At 38.7% G+C, this 17,189-nt stretch overlaps 1 protein-coding gene across 4 annotated transcripts in view; it reads right to left on the bottom strand.

Annotated features, from left to right (window-relative positions):
• Nucleotides 1-17,189, bottom strand: part of LOC115044400 (collagen alpha-1(XIV) chain-like) — a 115,509-nt gene that overhangs the window by 8,711 nt on the left and 89,609 nt on the right. For all 4 annotated transcript variants that reach the window (XM_029503352.1, XM_029503351.1, XM_029503353.1 and 1 more), the window contains 8 exons: nt 16,957-17,052; nt 16,332-16,385; nt 10,697-10,750; nt 6,385-6,438; nt 6,174-6,245; nt 1,995-2,030; nt 377-443; nt 7-198 (listed from right to left, as the gene is read on the bottom strand). In XM_029503352.1, the coding sequence (XP_029359212.1) occupies nt 7-198; nt 377-443; nt 1,995-2,030; nt 6,174-6,245; nt 6,385-6,438; nt 10,697-10,750; nt 16,332-16,385; nt 16,957-17,052 (625 nt within the window). The remainder of the gene's footprint in view (nt 1-6; nt 199-376; nt 444-1,994; nt 2,031-6,173; nt 6,246-6,384; nt 6,439-10,696; nt 10,751-16,331; nt 16,386-16,956; nt 17,053-17,189) is intronic.

Here is a 17,189-nt window from a genome sequence, read left to right as displayed (position 1 = left end):
GCTCACCTCTCTCTCCCGGGCGTCCATTCTGGCCACTGCTACCAGGGAAGCCTGGTCTGCCAGTCGGGCCTTGTTCACCCGGAGGTCCTGGGGTGCCTCTCCTACCGGGCTCCCCGGGTGGTCCAGGTACTGTTCGAACCGATGTCGCTGACTGGATGGGGATCTGGTTCAGTATGGAGTTATAACGAGACAAGTGGCCTGAGAGAGGAGGAAAATGGTTTGAAATTATTTAGTTCACCTTTTGAGTCTTTCCAGAAATTGTTATCTTGTCTTTCTGTTTTACTTTAAGTGTGATTTTTTTTTTAAAGCACAAATTAAATTTAAGATTATATTTAAACTTTTAAGGGTTAATGTGTAAACACCACTGAATACTCACTCTGGATGAGCTGTTCACACACTTGCCGTGCGATGGCACGAACTGCAGCCTGAGATTGCACATCACCCTTTGGAACAAACATACAGAGCTCTTAGGATATGATAATACAGAACAACACAGCAGACTGATACCACTTTTTTATTTGGGTAACCATAGCAACATGTACTTCCACAACAGTGGCTGATAAATTGTGGGGTGTGGGTTCTGTGGGTATTTTTTATGAGCGTACTCCACCTTTGTTCTACTTACAAACACCTCTTATATTTGTATTGGCTAAAACTGATAACTGAGAGCAAAGCAGAGGGTATCTATAAATCACACCAATAAATTGCACAACATAAATCAAAATGTAATGAGATGAATACATTGGAATAGTTGTGTTGACTTTCCTCTGGAATATGTAGATATTCTCCATAAATTTTAAATTACCTTTTTTATTGCAGTTGAAATCAACAGTGGAAAAAGTATCCAGAAATGCATCAAACTGAATTATTGTCTTTGACAGTGATGAGGGTTTTTCTTGTTAGGGTTTGAAAGGAATATGACACTCTCTACAAAAAGTTTTGATTAGACTGTGTCATACAGCAACTGCTAGTTACTGTAACAATAGTTATATTGATATCTAGCCTTACTGAATACTTAACTTATCCAGAGGCCTGAAACTACAGATGGAAACCTCATTGCTTTCTAACTACAGTACTTTTTGTAGTATTTAAGTTAGTAGTGACTGATTAAATATAGGTATTAAGTGGATTTACAAATATAATTTACTTTATTTGACTAAATGTCCCAGTTTTATAATGAAAGGAACAGATCTTCAAAGTAATATTCATTTGAAAAGATCCTGTTTTTGAGTTACTCATATAGCATTACATCCTAATTTATTATTCATTTATTCTAAATTGAACAGCTGGCAGTCTTCTCTTTTCCTTTGTGATAATCATTGCCCTCATTCAATAATTTGACCTGTTACTGTGTATTAAATATACATGAGGGGAAAGAAGCTTTGTGTTCATATTTCCCCTGTGCAGTTTTGACTGTATGAAACATTTAATGAGTAGATGCTCATTACAAGACACTAACCAGTTTCTAACCAGCTTTATTCACAACTGGATAACCATCGTTCAAATGTACAACACAGAGGAAAACCCCCCCTTGCATGTAATTCCTTCATGTTGAGGACTGCGCTGAAAATTAACTGTAACAAGGTACAAATGTCCCCAACGTTTGTTAAAAATGAAGCAGAAACAGAAATTACAGGTTTGATTCAAGTTGGCAAGTTGCATGCCTCTCCAGCCCTTGGCAGTGACGGCCTCACATTTGTGTCAGCAAAAATAGCTCTGCAGCAAATTTGAACCATGAACACTGATTTGATTTGGTACGCTCTAGATGAGGGCAAGGGAACGAAGAGAGGAAATAAAGTAAATGCTTGTGCAATAGATGATGAACAGTGAATGTGTACTGGGGAGTAATTGTCTTTTTCAAAACAAGGGTGTGGAGCATTAGTGAGGAATTGTCAGTATTTTAGTGAAATAACTATATTTTCACAGTAAAAACAGAGCAGTAAAACTTGATTTGCTCCAAACGGTGGTTGAGGTGTGTGTGTGGAATGACTTACCCTTTCTCCCTTATCCCCTTTGCTACCAGCAGGACCCTGGAATATAAAAGCACAGGAGGAGAATAAACATTTGACTAGGTCTGCTCAGAAAAATCCACGCTCATCTCCCTCTCCTTTAATACCTGAACCCAGCACTCTTCATCTTGCTGCACCATATGCCTCTTCAAACACACATCCTCTCTATACTCTGATCTGAAAGCTGGTATAATTAAATGCATTTAAATATTGACAATGTGTGTGTGACAGTGTTCTTTGTGTCAAAGACAACACATACATTTGCCCCCTTACAGATTTCTTACCTTTTTTGCACCTTTTCCACTCTTCTTCGAATCAAGCAAACAGAAAGTTTATAACTCACAAGTAAACACAAAATGCTTTTTTTCGTTCCGATTTTATTTATTAAGGGAAAAAAAGCCATCTGATCCTACATGGCCCAAAGTAAGTGCCCCCTAAACCTAATGACTGTTTGAACCACCCTTAGCAGCAGCAACTGCAGTCAAGCTTTCGCGATGACTGGCAATGAGTCCTTCACATCGCTGAGGCAGCAAAGCAGCCCCAAACCATGACACTACCACCACGTTTCACTATTGGCAGGACGTTCTTTTTATCAAATGCTGTGTTCATTTTACACCAGATGTAATGAGATGCACTCCTTCCAAAAAGTTTAACATTTGTCTCATCAGTCCACAGAATATTTTCCCAAAAGCTTTGGGGATCATCAAGATGTTTTTTGGCAAAAGTGAGAAGAGCGTTTATGTTCTTTTTTGTCAGTAGTGGCTTTCCCCTTGGAGCTCTGCCATGCACGCCATTTCTATCTAGTCCCTTTCTTATGGTTGAGTCATGAACTCTGACCTTTAATGAAGTAAGTGAGGCCTGCAGTTGTTTAGATGTTGTTCTGGGTTCCTTTGTGACCTCTTGGATCAGTTGCCGCTGTGCTCTTGGGGTAATTTTTGTAGACCGGCCACTCCTGGGAAGGTTAACCACTGTACCATGGTCACTCCATTTGTGGATAACGGCTCTCACCGTGGTTTGCTGGAGTCCCAAAGATTTAGAAATGGCATTGTAACCTTTTCCAGACTGAGACATATCAATTACTTTTCTTCTTATCTGCTCCTGAATTTCTTTGGATCGTGGCACGATGTCTTGGGTTCAATATGGCCTACATCGCCTTGTCAGACAGGTTCTATTTAAGTGATCTCGATTTGAAAGGTCTGGCAGCAATCAGGCCTCGGTGTGGCTATGAAATTGAACTGAAATTGAACTCAGCTTTCCACAATAATATGATTAATCACAGTTACCTCATCATTTAACAAAGGGGGCAATTACTTTTTCACACAGGATCATGTAGGTTTGGATAGTATTTTTCTTTTAACAAATAAAATCATCACAGAAAAACTGCATTTTATGTTCACTTGGGTTATCTTTGTTGAATATTTAAATTTGTTTGATGATCTGAAACAGCTGAGGGTAACACACATGCAAAAAGGTAAGAAATCAGGAAGGGGGCAAATACTTTTTCACAGCACTGTACACATAAACCCCAAAGCCAATGTGCAACCAGAAAAAGCACAACGTCTGTGCCTGGATGGGCTTGCTTTCTGCTACTGCCAGCACTGTGTAGCACACAGATGCATATCTGATCTAAACACTCACACACACACACACACACTAATTGGTCAAGCACATAGAGCCTTTGAATGCATATCAGAGTGTAATGTATTGTAATCTAGAGGCAAATAAAAGACAAACACTTCCTGGCCACAGAATGATATGCTGATGCGATATAATGATGAATATCAGTTTGATGTTGTTACAGCTTTTGAATAAAGGCATGTTTATCTTGGGGGAACATGTCCTTGACCGCTGACTAGCTGGCTACGTGTGTGAGAGAAAGAAGTTGTGGGTGTAGAAGGCTAGAGAAAATGTGCGTGCAGCTCTGGCATATCGTATGCATGACATATCACAGATGACGGAAGCCTGTGCCAACATCTGACACAGCCATTGAATGGGAGTGCAGGTCTCCATAGTCAAAGTCTTCTACTGGTTCTCCTTTTTGTATCAGTCTGGATCTTCTAAGTCTTAATGTCCATGTAAATGTCTGCTTTCTTATCAGGTTGACATGGGAAAACCAAATCAAACAGTGTGGGAGCCAGAGGAAGTATTTGGGCATAAGAGGGACAGTCTTTCCCTTTAAAAATTAAATTTCTTTTTTTTTTTTATTTCTTTTTTTTTATCAAAACTATCTCTCTGTAGTGCCCTGTATATGTATAGTCTGTCCAAAATACAATCAAAAGGTTTTACAGTTCATCCACAAAGGGAAATACATTTGCCATCTGTTTCCTCTTCCACAGCCCTACGATGTGAAATGATTAAATAGTCAAATATTGTTATTTTTTTCTTTTGTATATGGTGAGCATATTGCTACTCACTCCCAAGTCTAGCAGGATTAATTAAAAAAACCCTCAGGTGGCGGAATCATTGGAAAAACACATTCAAAAGCTGCAACATGTCTGCGTTAGACACACACTTGGACTTATCATCACACTTCCAGGAAAGCACCAAGTGCTATGACAACAACAGACTTACAAACTTATGGCTTATGAGGCTAGCTGTAAATACAGAGGATTAAGCATCTGGTGAGAGAAGTGATGAATTTTAGCTAATTATGGGTCAAATAAATATTAAACTGAAATGTAATTAAGGTTGGTTTTTATTGTGAACCCCAAGTGACATCTGGCTCATCACAACTATGACAGCTTGGGTTTTAGATAGAGAGGCATTTTAACAGACTGGCACAAGACAAAAATACTAAAATGTTTGTCCTGTGGCATGTTATGAAGTGTCATGAATATTGATCTTGACAGAAAGAGCATAACATTTCCTGATGTATCTTGTCATTCCTGAAACAGAACACTCTGGTTCCACATAAGATGCCAGCACTTCAGGTCCAGGAACTGAAGGGGTTCTCCTGCCGCTGGACTTTCACACTCGCCTGTGGTGGTATAAATCCCCTGTCCTTCAAAGCATTTCTCAGGCACAGTGACACTTTTGTATCCACCCACAACAAGAATGTTAGGAATAACTTCCTCAAGGTTTCTTAAGGTCAGCTGTGACACGATGAAACAAAATACCTTATTTCCCTGAAGATTAAATTGTTGCTATTCCTGATTAAAAAAAAAAAAAAAACTAAGCAAAACAAAAAAACACTCGTTTAAAAGAGAAAACATTCTCTTGCAACAGCAACCAGGAGGAGGGTTGAAGTACTGAATCAATAATTTAAGGATGAGGTGCTCTACGTAGTTCTTATTACTTTGTTATATTTTTCTTTTCGAATTTATTCATTTATTTCTTTATCTTTGTCAAGATAGATATACTTAAGTCAGACTTAATGATATAAAAATGTGCCATATGTCCCTGCATTCAGGGCAGGAAAGCCTTTCAAACGCTAACAGACAAATCCAAAAGAACTTTAAGTTGTTTAATTATAAGACTCAAAATTTTTTATTCGTGCATTAGCAGCATTCTTAGTGCACATCTTTGTCTGTTCAAATCTCACAATGAGGCAGATCGAATCATTCTGTTTGAGTTTTTTCTGTATCCATCTGTGTGTGTGTGTGTGTGTGTGGAGGGGGGTCTGTAGGTGATTCATCCCTCTCCCACTCTGAACCATAGTTTGCTGCTGGCCTGCAGAGCTGACCTGAGTCTAGATTAGCTGTCACCAAAATCACAGTATCATCTGTTCCTGTAAGCAACATACAAGGTGTGGAATCCAACATCTTGTCTGCCCTATCCTGTGTTGTGTCACCTGCATATCTTTTTTCTTTTGCTGGACTAAGTGACGCATGGCTCACTGGACATTTTGGACATTTTCATTTGCAAATGTGTATCTATTATTTATGAAAAATTCACCTTCAGCATATTAACACCTGCCTTAACCTTATCACTAAACTAAACCTTTTTTGCAGGAGTGTTGGGAGTTGTCACAGTAACATAATAACATGTTAGTCTGTAACAGTTATATTTTAGCTCACAAATCCATAGGTGTATATATCTTAAAGGAGATCTACTGTGCCAAGCGAATTTCGTATTCAAGATATTTTCCCAACAATCTCAACAAAATATTATAATAAGTAAATAAATAAATAAATAAACAAACAAACAAATAAATAATCCACTCACAGGAAGCCCTTGATCTCCTTGGGACCCTGCTGGACCACCTGGTCCTGGAGCTCCGGGAGCACCTGGGGCTCCCTGTGAGACAAGACAGTTCATGGGAAGAAGAGATATAGATGGGGGAGGAAGGTGACAGAAAACAGAAGGACCAGTCATCCCATGTGTGATGATGAGCTGCCAGGAAAATGACGAGAATATGAAAACAAAAAAGACTCACAACTGGTCCAGGTGGTCCTTGTCGTCCTTGTGGTCCGCTATTTCCTGGCAAACCCTGAGAGAAAGATAGTGAAATACAGTCCATACAGTAAATGTTATGTGCACGTTCATAATTGTAGGTTGAATTTCATTTTGAAAAAACCCTTTCGAAGATGTATGAGGAATTTCCTGGAAGTCACCAAACTAAACCGACTGTATTATTTTCTAATACAGCTCACATACTAAAGGAAACCAAACTCAGTGGCTATTGAGTTACTGCTGTGTCTCACAGCTGGTTGCTGTCCAACCTCAATCTGCCAACAACTACCTCAAATCAAATCCCTGTTTTCACTTTTCACAGATTGCACAAAACACAGGTGTATTCCTCCTGACTTTTCACAATAAGAACAGTTAGGAGACCGCTGCCTTTTACATAATCTCCATTTTAGCTGCCTCAAGGTGTGTTAAAGTGTCTCTGCCCTTTAATGTCTTCTCCATGATGCTGTGGTTTTAAAAGAACATATGAAAAAGAAATTGCAGCTTCCACTTCAGAGGCACATTCATTACAATGACAAATGTGTGGGCCAGTTTTCTAGATGTACTGCACATAATAATATGATGATGACTTTGTTGTATCTTTATATTTATGGGTCATTTAAATTGAACAAATTCATTGCTATTACTCCACAGTTCGGAAATTGAGCCCAGCATCAGATTGTCCTGGAAAACAGCTTAACCTGAGGCTCAGTTAATCTGCTCATATTTGCTTGGATGTCTGTTGGACTTTGTGGTCATACAGTGAGGCTGATGCCCTTTCAACATGGATACTCTTCATTCTATTTACTCTTAAATGAGCCTGCATGAGGGTATGAATCATGAAACAAAAGCAATAAAATGACCTAAAAAATTAAGAATATGATGCAGCAAAAGCGGATGAAATATTCATGAAATTATGGAAGGAAAAATGCTAAGGGTCATGAAACACATACTGATGTTTGTTCTTTAATTTCAAGCACATATAGTAGGCTGGATGTGTTGTGCCTCACTTGGACAGTTTCTAATCCTATTCAGCAAACAAAAAGAAAGATGACATAGTGAAATTCTCCTGTGGTATTACATCCACAAATGCTCGCCAAAGCACCAACAGTATCTCCTTTGTTAAATCCTCACGAGAAACTTTAACCTCTAAAGGAATATAAACAAGCACCACACAGAATCTGTCTTCACTTATGTACAAAATTATATAAGCATAAACCTCTCTAAAAACCTTAGCCAATGTGTGACTTCAGAAAGCTCCTTAGGAGTCACACAGTAAACTCCGGTCAACCCACTAATGTGACTCTGAGGCTGAAGTAACATCAAGTCACACACGTTTTACTTTGAAGTTCTTTCAGACAGAGCGCAAGCACATCTGGAAAAAGAAAACAAAAGTCTTATGACAAAAAAAAACTTGCTGTGACGAAAACAAGTATTTGAGGAGTACCGTAGAGGACACTCGACAGTAAACCATACTAAGATCTCCAATAATGGATCTGTTTTAAATATGCAGCTTTTCAATCCTGTTCTGGAGAATAATGCAATGTCAGAATTACATACACACATCAGATATACTGATGTCATCATAATGTGCACTTAAAACTTTCTTTGAACTTCATCAGTAAAGTTCAGTTTTGAGCCTTGCCTTGCCTGAGGAGTCAGACTCATGAAAATGCATTAGCGCTTTTATATTTGACATTTTTTTAATATTTCTGAAGCCAAGCAGCAACAGGTGGGTGCAACCTGCACTCTTTGTATTGAGGCCAAAACAAGCCTAATGCAGAGGTCTGTATGCATTCAGAAGTACCCACAGTGTACAGCTTCCCTTTCTGCGTAACCTCTATTAACAAAACTAACCTGTCTTTGCAAAAGGTTTCAATGTGAGCATGAATACTCACGTACAGCTGCAATGAAAGCTGTGTGTCCTCATAAGTGGAATGGATTACAACTCCACAAAATGTTTTTATAGTTTTTAAGAGAAAACATAGATCTACTCAGTATGGCTGACAACAGAAAAAGGTTTATAGAGGAAACATCAATGACACAATACAGATTTATTGCTTTTCTTGATCCTTTCCAAACTGAAGACCTCAGAGACAGTTACTGTTGTTCCAATTGATCTAACTGGCTGGTACTGCACAGTCTCGGTCAAGATTTGTTATTTTCTAACTTTGATATATGATTTTTTATAGATTTTGTATAGTCTTCATTCCCTGTGGACTTGCACTGATAAATTTCACTGTGAATCAAATGGCAAACTGAGTTTCCGCTTCTCCTTTCAATGAATTACATCACACAGATGAAATGCTGGGATAAATTCCTTGTTGCCATCAAGTGGCAACATATAAAAAAAAAAAAAAAAAAATCACAAAAGGCATGGATTTTGAAAACGTGCTCCTTGTTACGGTGGAATTGGCTATATTCTACTTTCTATATTGCTTAGAAATAAATAGCAGTAATACCATAAAATGTTGTAGCACCTCTTGTGAATCGATTCTTATCAGTATTCACTGCGTCTGCTTTTTACACTACAGGAGGCATCAATTTAATGTTAATGGTGCAGCGATTAAGGTGCTAATTTTATATGTTTCCTGCCTCATATAAAAAGTAAATTGTAATTAGCTCTTTGTGAGACTACAAACATACACACAATGGCAAATATAGATTTCACAACAGGTCTGTAGCATCTTGATGAAATATGCATGTGCGAGGAGTGTCATAATCAGTGCTGCAAAGGTGACTAGATTCCCAACTGACAGCAGCTAAAATTGCTCCCTGATTAGTAATTTCCCATGATTACAATCAACAATTACATTAATAAACATGCACTGCAGTCTGTGATAAAGAGCAGGCTGGTAATTTGAGATTTTGAAGACAATTGCTGTTAAATTCTGTTAAATGCAAAACGGGCCTTAATAAATTGTGATATGAACACATTGAACTTTACTGTTCCTTAGGTGATGTTTAAAATCTATTTACCTTGCAACTGGTGGTTACTTGCTCTTGTTCATCATTAACGGGAAGTCTGAGAACCACATTTACACCAACAAGGAATAAATAAAAGCTCAACAAATGTCCAGCAATAAAAGTTAAATAAAGATCGGCTGCCTTGACAAAGCAGCGGATCTTAAAAAACCCTTGATGGAAAGCAGATGAGACTCTAACACAGATGTAGTAGCAGAGTGGAGTAGCTGTTATTGCCACCTTTAACTAAACCAAAATAAGATTTTGAATTGCTCTTCACCTTTCCTTTCAACTCCAAATCTTTTAATACTCTAAAAAGAAAGTCCAGCCACAGGAAAGCACATGACGAATCAGACTGGAGTCTGAGAACCATGTATGAATTCTTCTAAAACCCACCACAGAGGGGAGCGTCTAGACCCCTGTCAGCCAAAAAGCAGACAGCAGATAGATGATGTGAAACGTCTTTCATGTTGCCAGGAGCCAGGCCAGGACAAAATGTTTCTCTTCTCATATTACACATTTAGATGAAACCTCCTCTTTCTGCTTGCTGACACATTACACTGTGGCTGGGTGTCCGTTTTGGTATTTACAGCCCTGTGGGGTATAAGGCCCGATTCCTCTGTCAGCATCAATTAAAGCCAGCTGGTAACACAGAGCTTCCACGAATGGGAGCTCATCTATTGTACATGTTTTGTTTTAAAGCCAGACAGAGTTTACTGGGCCATGGTTTTATGAAGAAACATAAAACCAAAACACACAAACACAGCTTGAAATTTAGAAACTGTACTCGTGTAGAAGTATCGGATTTCTTAGTGAGGAAGTTTAAGAACTATTGCTTGTGTTTGTATAGTAAAGCAAACTGACAATATCACCTAAAATAAGAACGAATATAGTGCAAGTGTTTTCACGTTTTCGGTTTGCTTTGTTGGCAGTCAAAAAAGCACACAAATTTGTCATGTTTTCCATATGTATTTAGCACTGGCCAAAAATACCAGAAGAACCACAAAAATGGCTAAACTTGCAATATCAGCATCTGTCAATGGCGCATTTTCCTGAAGCTGTATGCCTACCTACCTTTACAAAAACCATTTCCAAACAAACTTTTAATCTGAATGCACCCTATTCAACTAATTATGCTGATGTCAGCAGAAAAATGTGCCGCTATGATCATGTTAATTTTTTCGTGAGTATTTTATGATTTTTTTCCCCTCTGTAGAAAGTAACAGCCTTTGAGAACAACTTCTGGTTTTTTTTTTTTTGTTTTGTTTTGTTTTTTTTTTAAACACACCATTTAACTCAAAACAAAAATTATTTTATTTATTTTATTTTCATACCCTTGCTCCTGGGGGGCCATCTCTTCCAGGGGAGCCAGGGCTTCCAGGAATGCCCTATACGAAACACAAACAAGAAGGATTGCAATCACAATCACATCAACTATTACTGACAAGCAGTTCTGACAGAAACTGGACAGTGTGTGAGGATGCAAAAAACAGAAAAGCAGGATTTAACCTGCTAATGTGTTGAATCCTGCTTTTATAGCAATCTATTTTTTCAAAACCTATTGAAAACATTTCATGTCTTGGACCAAAACAAACTGATTTGCTTCATGATCTGGTGTTATTTTTTTTTTTCTGTTAACTTTGACTTTTATTCATTTGTTCTAGGCCACAGCAGTGCAGAACTTCATTTTTATAAACATTTCATATGCCAGATTACATAAAGTACAACAAAGAATACCTTTTTTCTCCAAATATTTAAAATACATTCAAACACATTGACCCACTGATCAAACAGATAAGGGTCTGCTCTCTGCCTCAATGATGCTTTGACAGCTGTGGACATAAATTTGATTTGTGGAAAGAAGCAGTTTCGAACCCCCCTTGGACACAGCACAGCCTCCCTATCAGCCGGCCACCCTGATGCTCCATCTCCTACCCCATTTCCCCCTTGTCCAACTCTCTGCAGGTCAATGAACACAGCTGAATCCAAAACACAGTCATGGATTAAGTGTTGAGGTGATTTATCTCTGCACTTTAGTTTTAGTTGGGGAGCTCATAAAACAGGACAGTTAACACTGTTAAAAGGTTCTACAAATTACAGGACAGGGTCAGAGAGGACAGGCCTCATATGAGTAACGACGTGCTGTTTAGAGGTTGGCTGATGTGTATTCTCCTGAAACATCAGCAATAATATCTCACCAATCACTTTCACACAAACACATAGACAGACACACACAAAAGTAGTAAATGAATGTAAAGGAATTTTTAGATATAATTACATAAGCATATGTTATAAAGGAAGAGACCTAGACATCATTTTCTGAGGATGTTAGATGAAAAGGGTGAACTGTTAAATATGATGGCAGTTTAAATAGGCAAGATGCAAAGCAACAATGGAAACATTATATATTTTAATTTTTAATGGGTGTATAGTTATATCGATCTTCTCATGCAGCTCCCACCAGAGAGTGAATGAATGTTTTCACCAAATTGCCAAACTTCCTGTTTATGCGCAACCTACAAATTCTAAACCAGGGTGAGAGTTAGAGTCAATAAAAGTTGTAGATCTTGCAGCGTGACTGAACTGAATACAAGAATGCAAAACACACACACACATATCCCCAGTACATATACCTATCTCAAGTTGGCATTAAGAATTATATAAGTGGGACAGCCCAAAAAAATTACCAGTTCCTGATTCAACACATTAGACTTGGTTAGTTTGCCACACGACAACGCACTCTCTCTCTCTCTCTCTCTCTCTCTCTCTCTCTCTCTCTCACACACACACACACACACACACACACACACACACACACACACACACACACACACACACACACACACACACACACAGTTGTTAGTGTGTTAGTGTCCAAGAGATTAAGTGTTAAGTAAGATGGAGAGACCAACAGGGGAAACATATACATCTGAAAAAGCTCCAGAAGGAAACTAATTTTAAATTATTGTCAAACACAGATACAAATCACAAAACACACAACACATTCTCCAATACTGCACAAAACAAATTACTGGATAACCCCAGATAGCACACCACCAACACATATATGATAAACAGGATGAGAGTGACAGATGAGAAAGATAGACACAGAGACAGATGCATGCACGCACGCACACACACTTTGCTGCTCTTTGTAGCTGCATTCTTCTTTGTCAAATTGAAACAGAGGTGGAGAAGACGCTGATGACAAGGTTACCCTTTATTTACTGCACCAAGAAACTCAGCGAGAGACAGAGGGAGAGCAAGAGAGAGCGAGAGGAACAGAGAGAGAGAGAGGGAGAAGATGCAGGGAGGGGAATGCTGAGCGAGAGGTAATTGATGATTTAGAGTTCTGATATTCTCTGTGGTCCCTCTTATATTACAACAGGGCCATGGAAGCTTCAATATTCCCCCACTGGACCAAACACACACACACGCACAAACAGATATTCCACTTTTTGACATAACACATTACTACTCTGTAATATAGTGCAGCACAGGGTGGCCCTGCCAGCTTTTATTAATAGGCCTATGCAGACAGAGAGAGAGAGAGAGAGTGAGAGAGAGAGAGCTGGATAGTACTGCATCAGAAGTGTTGCAGCGCTTAGAGAGATGGTCCAACAATATGACAGTGACCTTTTGTCTCATCATCAACAAACTTTACTAATTCCAGCCGGTGACTAGTAAACACATGCAGATAAAATCCCAGAAGAACAAACATCATGGTTATCAGTCCAGAAACACATTGTCTTTAGAGTTGCTTCTGCCAAACGCAGTTTGTGTATCTGCATCAACACTAAAATGAACACCTGTCCAACACAGTACATATCATCATCGTAAAATCCTGTGTTATAACTAAGGCCTTGTTATCTCCACCAAGCTACTATGTGTACTCTTAAACATCATTCAAGACATCCTGCAGCAGAACCACCAAGCCGTGGTACTGAGAATGACCATCCCCTCATAGTACAGTGTGGTCTGGACGCAGCTCAGTGAATCAGTTTGGCATGGTCGTTGATCAGCAGATGGGGTTGTATGACTCAAAAAAATTTGAGCTCTGTGGTATGGGAAAGAAAATTAATAGTCTTTATGCTCTCTGCGGGAGCTGTTTCAAAACCAAAACATCTGCAATGTCAGCTCTACTGTTTGTTTGACTGCAGCTGAATCTGGCTCTAATGAATTTAAAATGAGTTTAACCGCTCGTCCTGTGAAATTCCTTTTCCCTGTACAGATTACTGTCACAGTGGTAACACTGGACAGAAAACAGAGAAAAATAATACACAGATTATCGGTCCATTGTGGGGCCTATAGAGACACAAAACAGGAACTCTGAGCTTTAGCTGCTTAACAGTGCCATGAACATTTCCTCTAAATGAGTAAATGATATCAGACAAGTCAGCAACGGACAGGTTTGTCATTTTGGGCCTGAAGCATAAAACTCCTGACTAAAACTATGTGTACGCAATATGAAGAGGTAATCCTCGCTCCTTTGTGTCAGGTTATAAGAGTCTGTATGTACATGACTCTGTGTAGTAGGTTTCGCTCATTGAGAATTTGGGCACACATGCACAAGTGTCAATTCCACTGCCATAGTTAGCATAGCCATAGCCAAGTTATCAGGCATGGCTGAGAAGGGATGGCAAAAAAGAAAAAGCCATGGACTGTTGATCGCATTAAAAGGCTGAGCTCATCAAAAAACGTTCTGACTGCTCTTTTATTGTGGCTTTTTTTGCTTTTATTTCAGACTGTACGCAGTAGGGAGGGAAACAGGAAATGGGGACAGAGAGAGGGGAATTAGATAAGATAACCTTTATTGATCCCTGAAGAGGGAACATTTTTTTGATCCCTTGGGCAGATTTGAAAGGGGGACGCTGTGATTACATGGCATGTGCACTACCCACTGAAACACCTGCCTTTCCAGGACAGTCCTGTTTTAGCCTTGATTTAAATTACAAGTTACAGTCAGGTGTCTGAAATTGGAATAGTAAATGTTAAAAACATTAAAAGTTTACAGTGTGCATCGAAATAAATTATTATATGAAATTTAACAACACTGAAGGGAATGCACAAACTGAGTATTTGTTTATGGGCTGGCATATAGTTTTTGCTGTGTAAAATGAATGCAGCTTGGTAAAGTTCTCTGTTTCGTTTTATAATAAATTCTGTGTCTCCTCTTTATTTAGCATTTTCACTTCACTGAATCCAACTCAGCTTGCTGTGAAAAATAAACATGTGTACACACTAGGAAAAACCATTCTAACTGAATGTAATGTGTGATTTTTTTTGTGATCTTTTTGTGTGTATGCATCATTTATACATCTGGCTCCTGGGCTCTAAAAGGCAGATTTTTTTTGTTCTTTTTCCAGTTCATAACTTTCACATAAGTCCATTTATTTGGAAGGCAGACTTTCACCATCTCTACACCAGGCAGAGCTGCAGGCTGAGGGTGCAGAATCCATTTCAACTCGATGTGTGAGTGGGCTGAAGCTGAAGGAGCTTTTAGAGATATTGGCTTCCACACACTTTACTTTCAAACAATCTGAAGAACATGTCCTGTGAGATCTATGCCAAATTAAAAAAGAAGCAAGCAGAGTAGAAATGTGTGAACATCTGTTCGTATACACTGGATTTACTCTAAACGGGACAATCTGACATTCAGATGTGGTGATTGATAATTAGTGGAGACAGGACAAGGTTTACTCAATATACAATCAACAACAATATAAAACTTGATTTCTGCTTTAGAAGATGCCTTCACAGATCTGTCATCAATGTAGTCGAAACAACACGTCACTGAATACTGACTGCCACAATCAAAATATCATAGTTTGTACTCCCCTCTCAATGATATATTTATTATTTAACTCAACAATCTATGAGAAAATATTGCCGATTCAAGGCTCAAATCTGGGGAACAGATAACTGCCAGATAAACCTGACAGATATTTTAATTTAATTAAACTGGTTACATTTCTTTTTGGAACTCAGTGTGTGTGCACATAAAAGTTCAGCAAATTGTCAAGATAGCCAATGCTACTGGGCTGTGGTAAAATATTCCTTTGTCGTCGCCATTAGTTTAATGCAATGGAACATAGAACATAGTTACTGTAACACTGACTCAGTCCCTGCTGATGTCCAGGGCTCACAGTGGAATACCATTAAATCCAATCAGTATTACCTCTGATTGGTTCAGTGCCCAATAATGGAGATGCTGGCAATGATTATGCACATCTCAATGATTCCATTAGACCACTTTGCCTGTGTCTTTGTGTGTGTGTGGCTCAGTAATAAAATGATCCATGCATGTACACACATGCAGTGCTCTTTAGATTAATTTTCTTCTCAACCCTGCCACCCTTTAAAGATCTGATACAAATGAATTTACACTTTTGATATGGTCCTTCCCCAGGTACTAATCCTACTGCAGCTTTAACTACAACTGAATGAAGAATTCATTTTTACTTAGTATTTTTTTTTGTCCTTTAATTGGTATTTTCTTATTTGTGTGATTCTTGACCAATGCAATGCTAAACATCAAGACAAAAAACAGAGGCTTATGAAAAAAATAAGGAAAAATGGACTGAAGAACTTGTTATCTTCATAAGACAACAAATTTCAATTCTCTGAGCCTTATTATGGATGTGGGACTCATCTGTATTCTCCACACATACGCTCATTATAGGATAATTTATAGACAGTCCCATGCACACAGAGCTGTGCGAGTGTGCATACACACAAACACACAATCCTACACTAGTTACTAGTTTCTTTAGTCAAGAAAAAGACAGAGGGAGTAATCACTACATGTCAGACTGCAGGATGCAAAATCAGTAGTTGCTCCTCTGTGTTCAACGGTGTGATGCTGCGGATACTGTACAGTATCAACATGCTACGACACTTTTCTCCCAGGTTTTTTTTTTTTTTTTTTTTTTTTTTGGGGGGGGGGGGGGGGGTTAGGGTTGTCCCTACCAATTGACCAGATGGACCGATGTCTCCTCTTTCTCCCTTTTCTCCAACAGCACCCTGTAAAACAAAAGTGTTATTACATCTCAGCAGGTTCTCAGTGGTCATATTACTGGCTACCAAAGGACTGAAAAAACCAACATCAGTTGCCTTAACAAGATGCCTCCCCAGAACAGCCTCTGTGTACCTTGGACAAGATCCTACAACAGTGTGCAAGTCTATCTATGGCACATGTCAACATTCATCAGTTTATATTGGTATCTGGTAACAGCTCAAAGCCAAGTCTATTTCTATTTTCACACATTTTGTGACTTTGCTGGTGAGAGGGTAGTGAGACAAAAACATATGTTTTGATCATAGTTTATAGTAGCAGAGATGCCTGAGAACAAAAAAAAAATTGAAATTCCTCATTTGACATTCAATCCCAAAAATGCATTTCTTTTGAAATGTTAAGTTCTTCTGAAGGTTATTCTAAGAGATGTTACTATGAACAAATTATCTGTAGTTTAATGATGGAATGATCATGGAATCATGGTAATTTCTGATAGATCAACTTGCTCTCCTGAAAATATGATATTACATTTATTCTCACATCTTATAGTATATACACACACAAGTGCAAAAGCCTTACTGGAGGTCCTTGAATGGAGAGTCCGCTGGGTCCCTGAGGACCAGGTGGTCCTGGGTGTCCAGGTGGGCCAATCTCTCCCACTGGCCCTTGAGGACCCTGCAAAAATACCAAAATGGATTTTCATGTTTCAGTGTACATTTTGGCCTCAGCTTTTAAGTAGAAAACAATAAAGCTCGTCCAAAGTGCACGGAAAAAATTGAAATTTCAACAGTTTCTCTGAACCATGAACAATG

Source organism: Echeneis naucrates, chromosome 6 (genome assembly GCF_900963305.1).
Source record: "Echeneis naucrates chromosome 6, fEcheNa1.1, whole genome shotgun sequence".
Lineage (NCBI taxonomy): Eukaryota > Metazoa > Chordata > Actinopteri > Carangiformes > Echeneidae > Echeneis > Echeneis naucrates.
The sequence above is the reverse complement of the archived record's forward strand: the minus strand, read 5'-3'. Positions and strand labels throughout refer to the sequence as shown.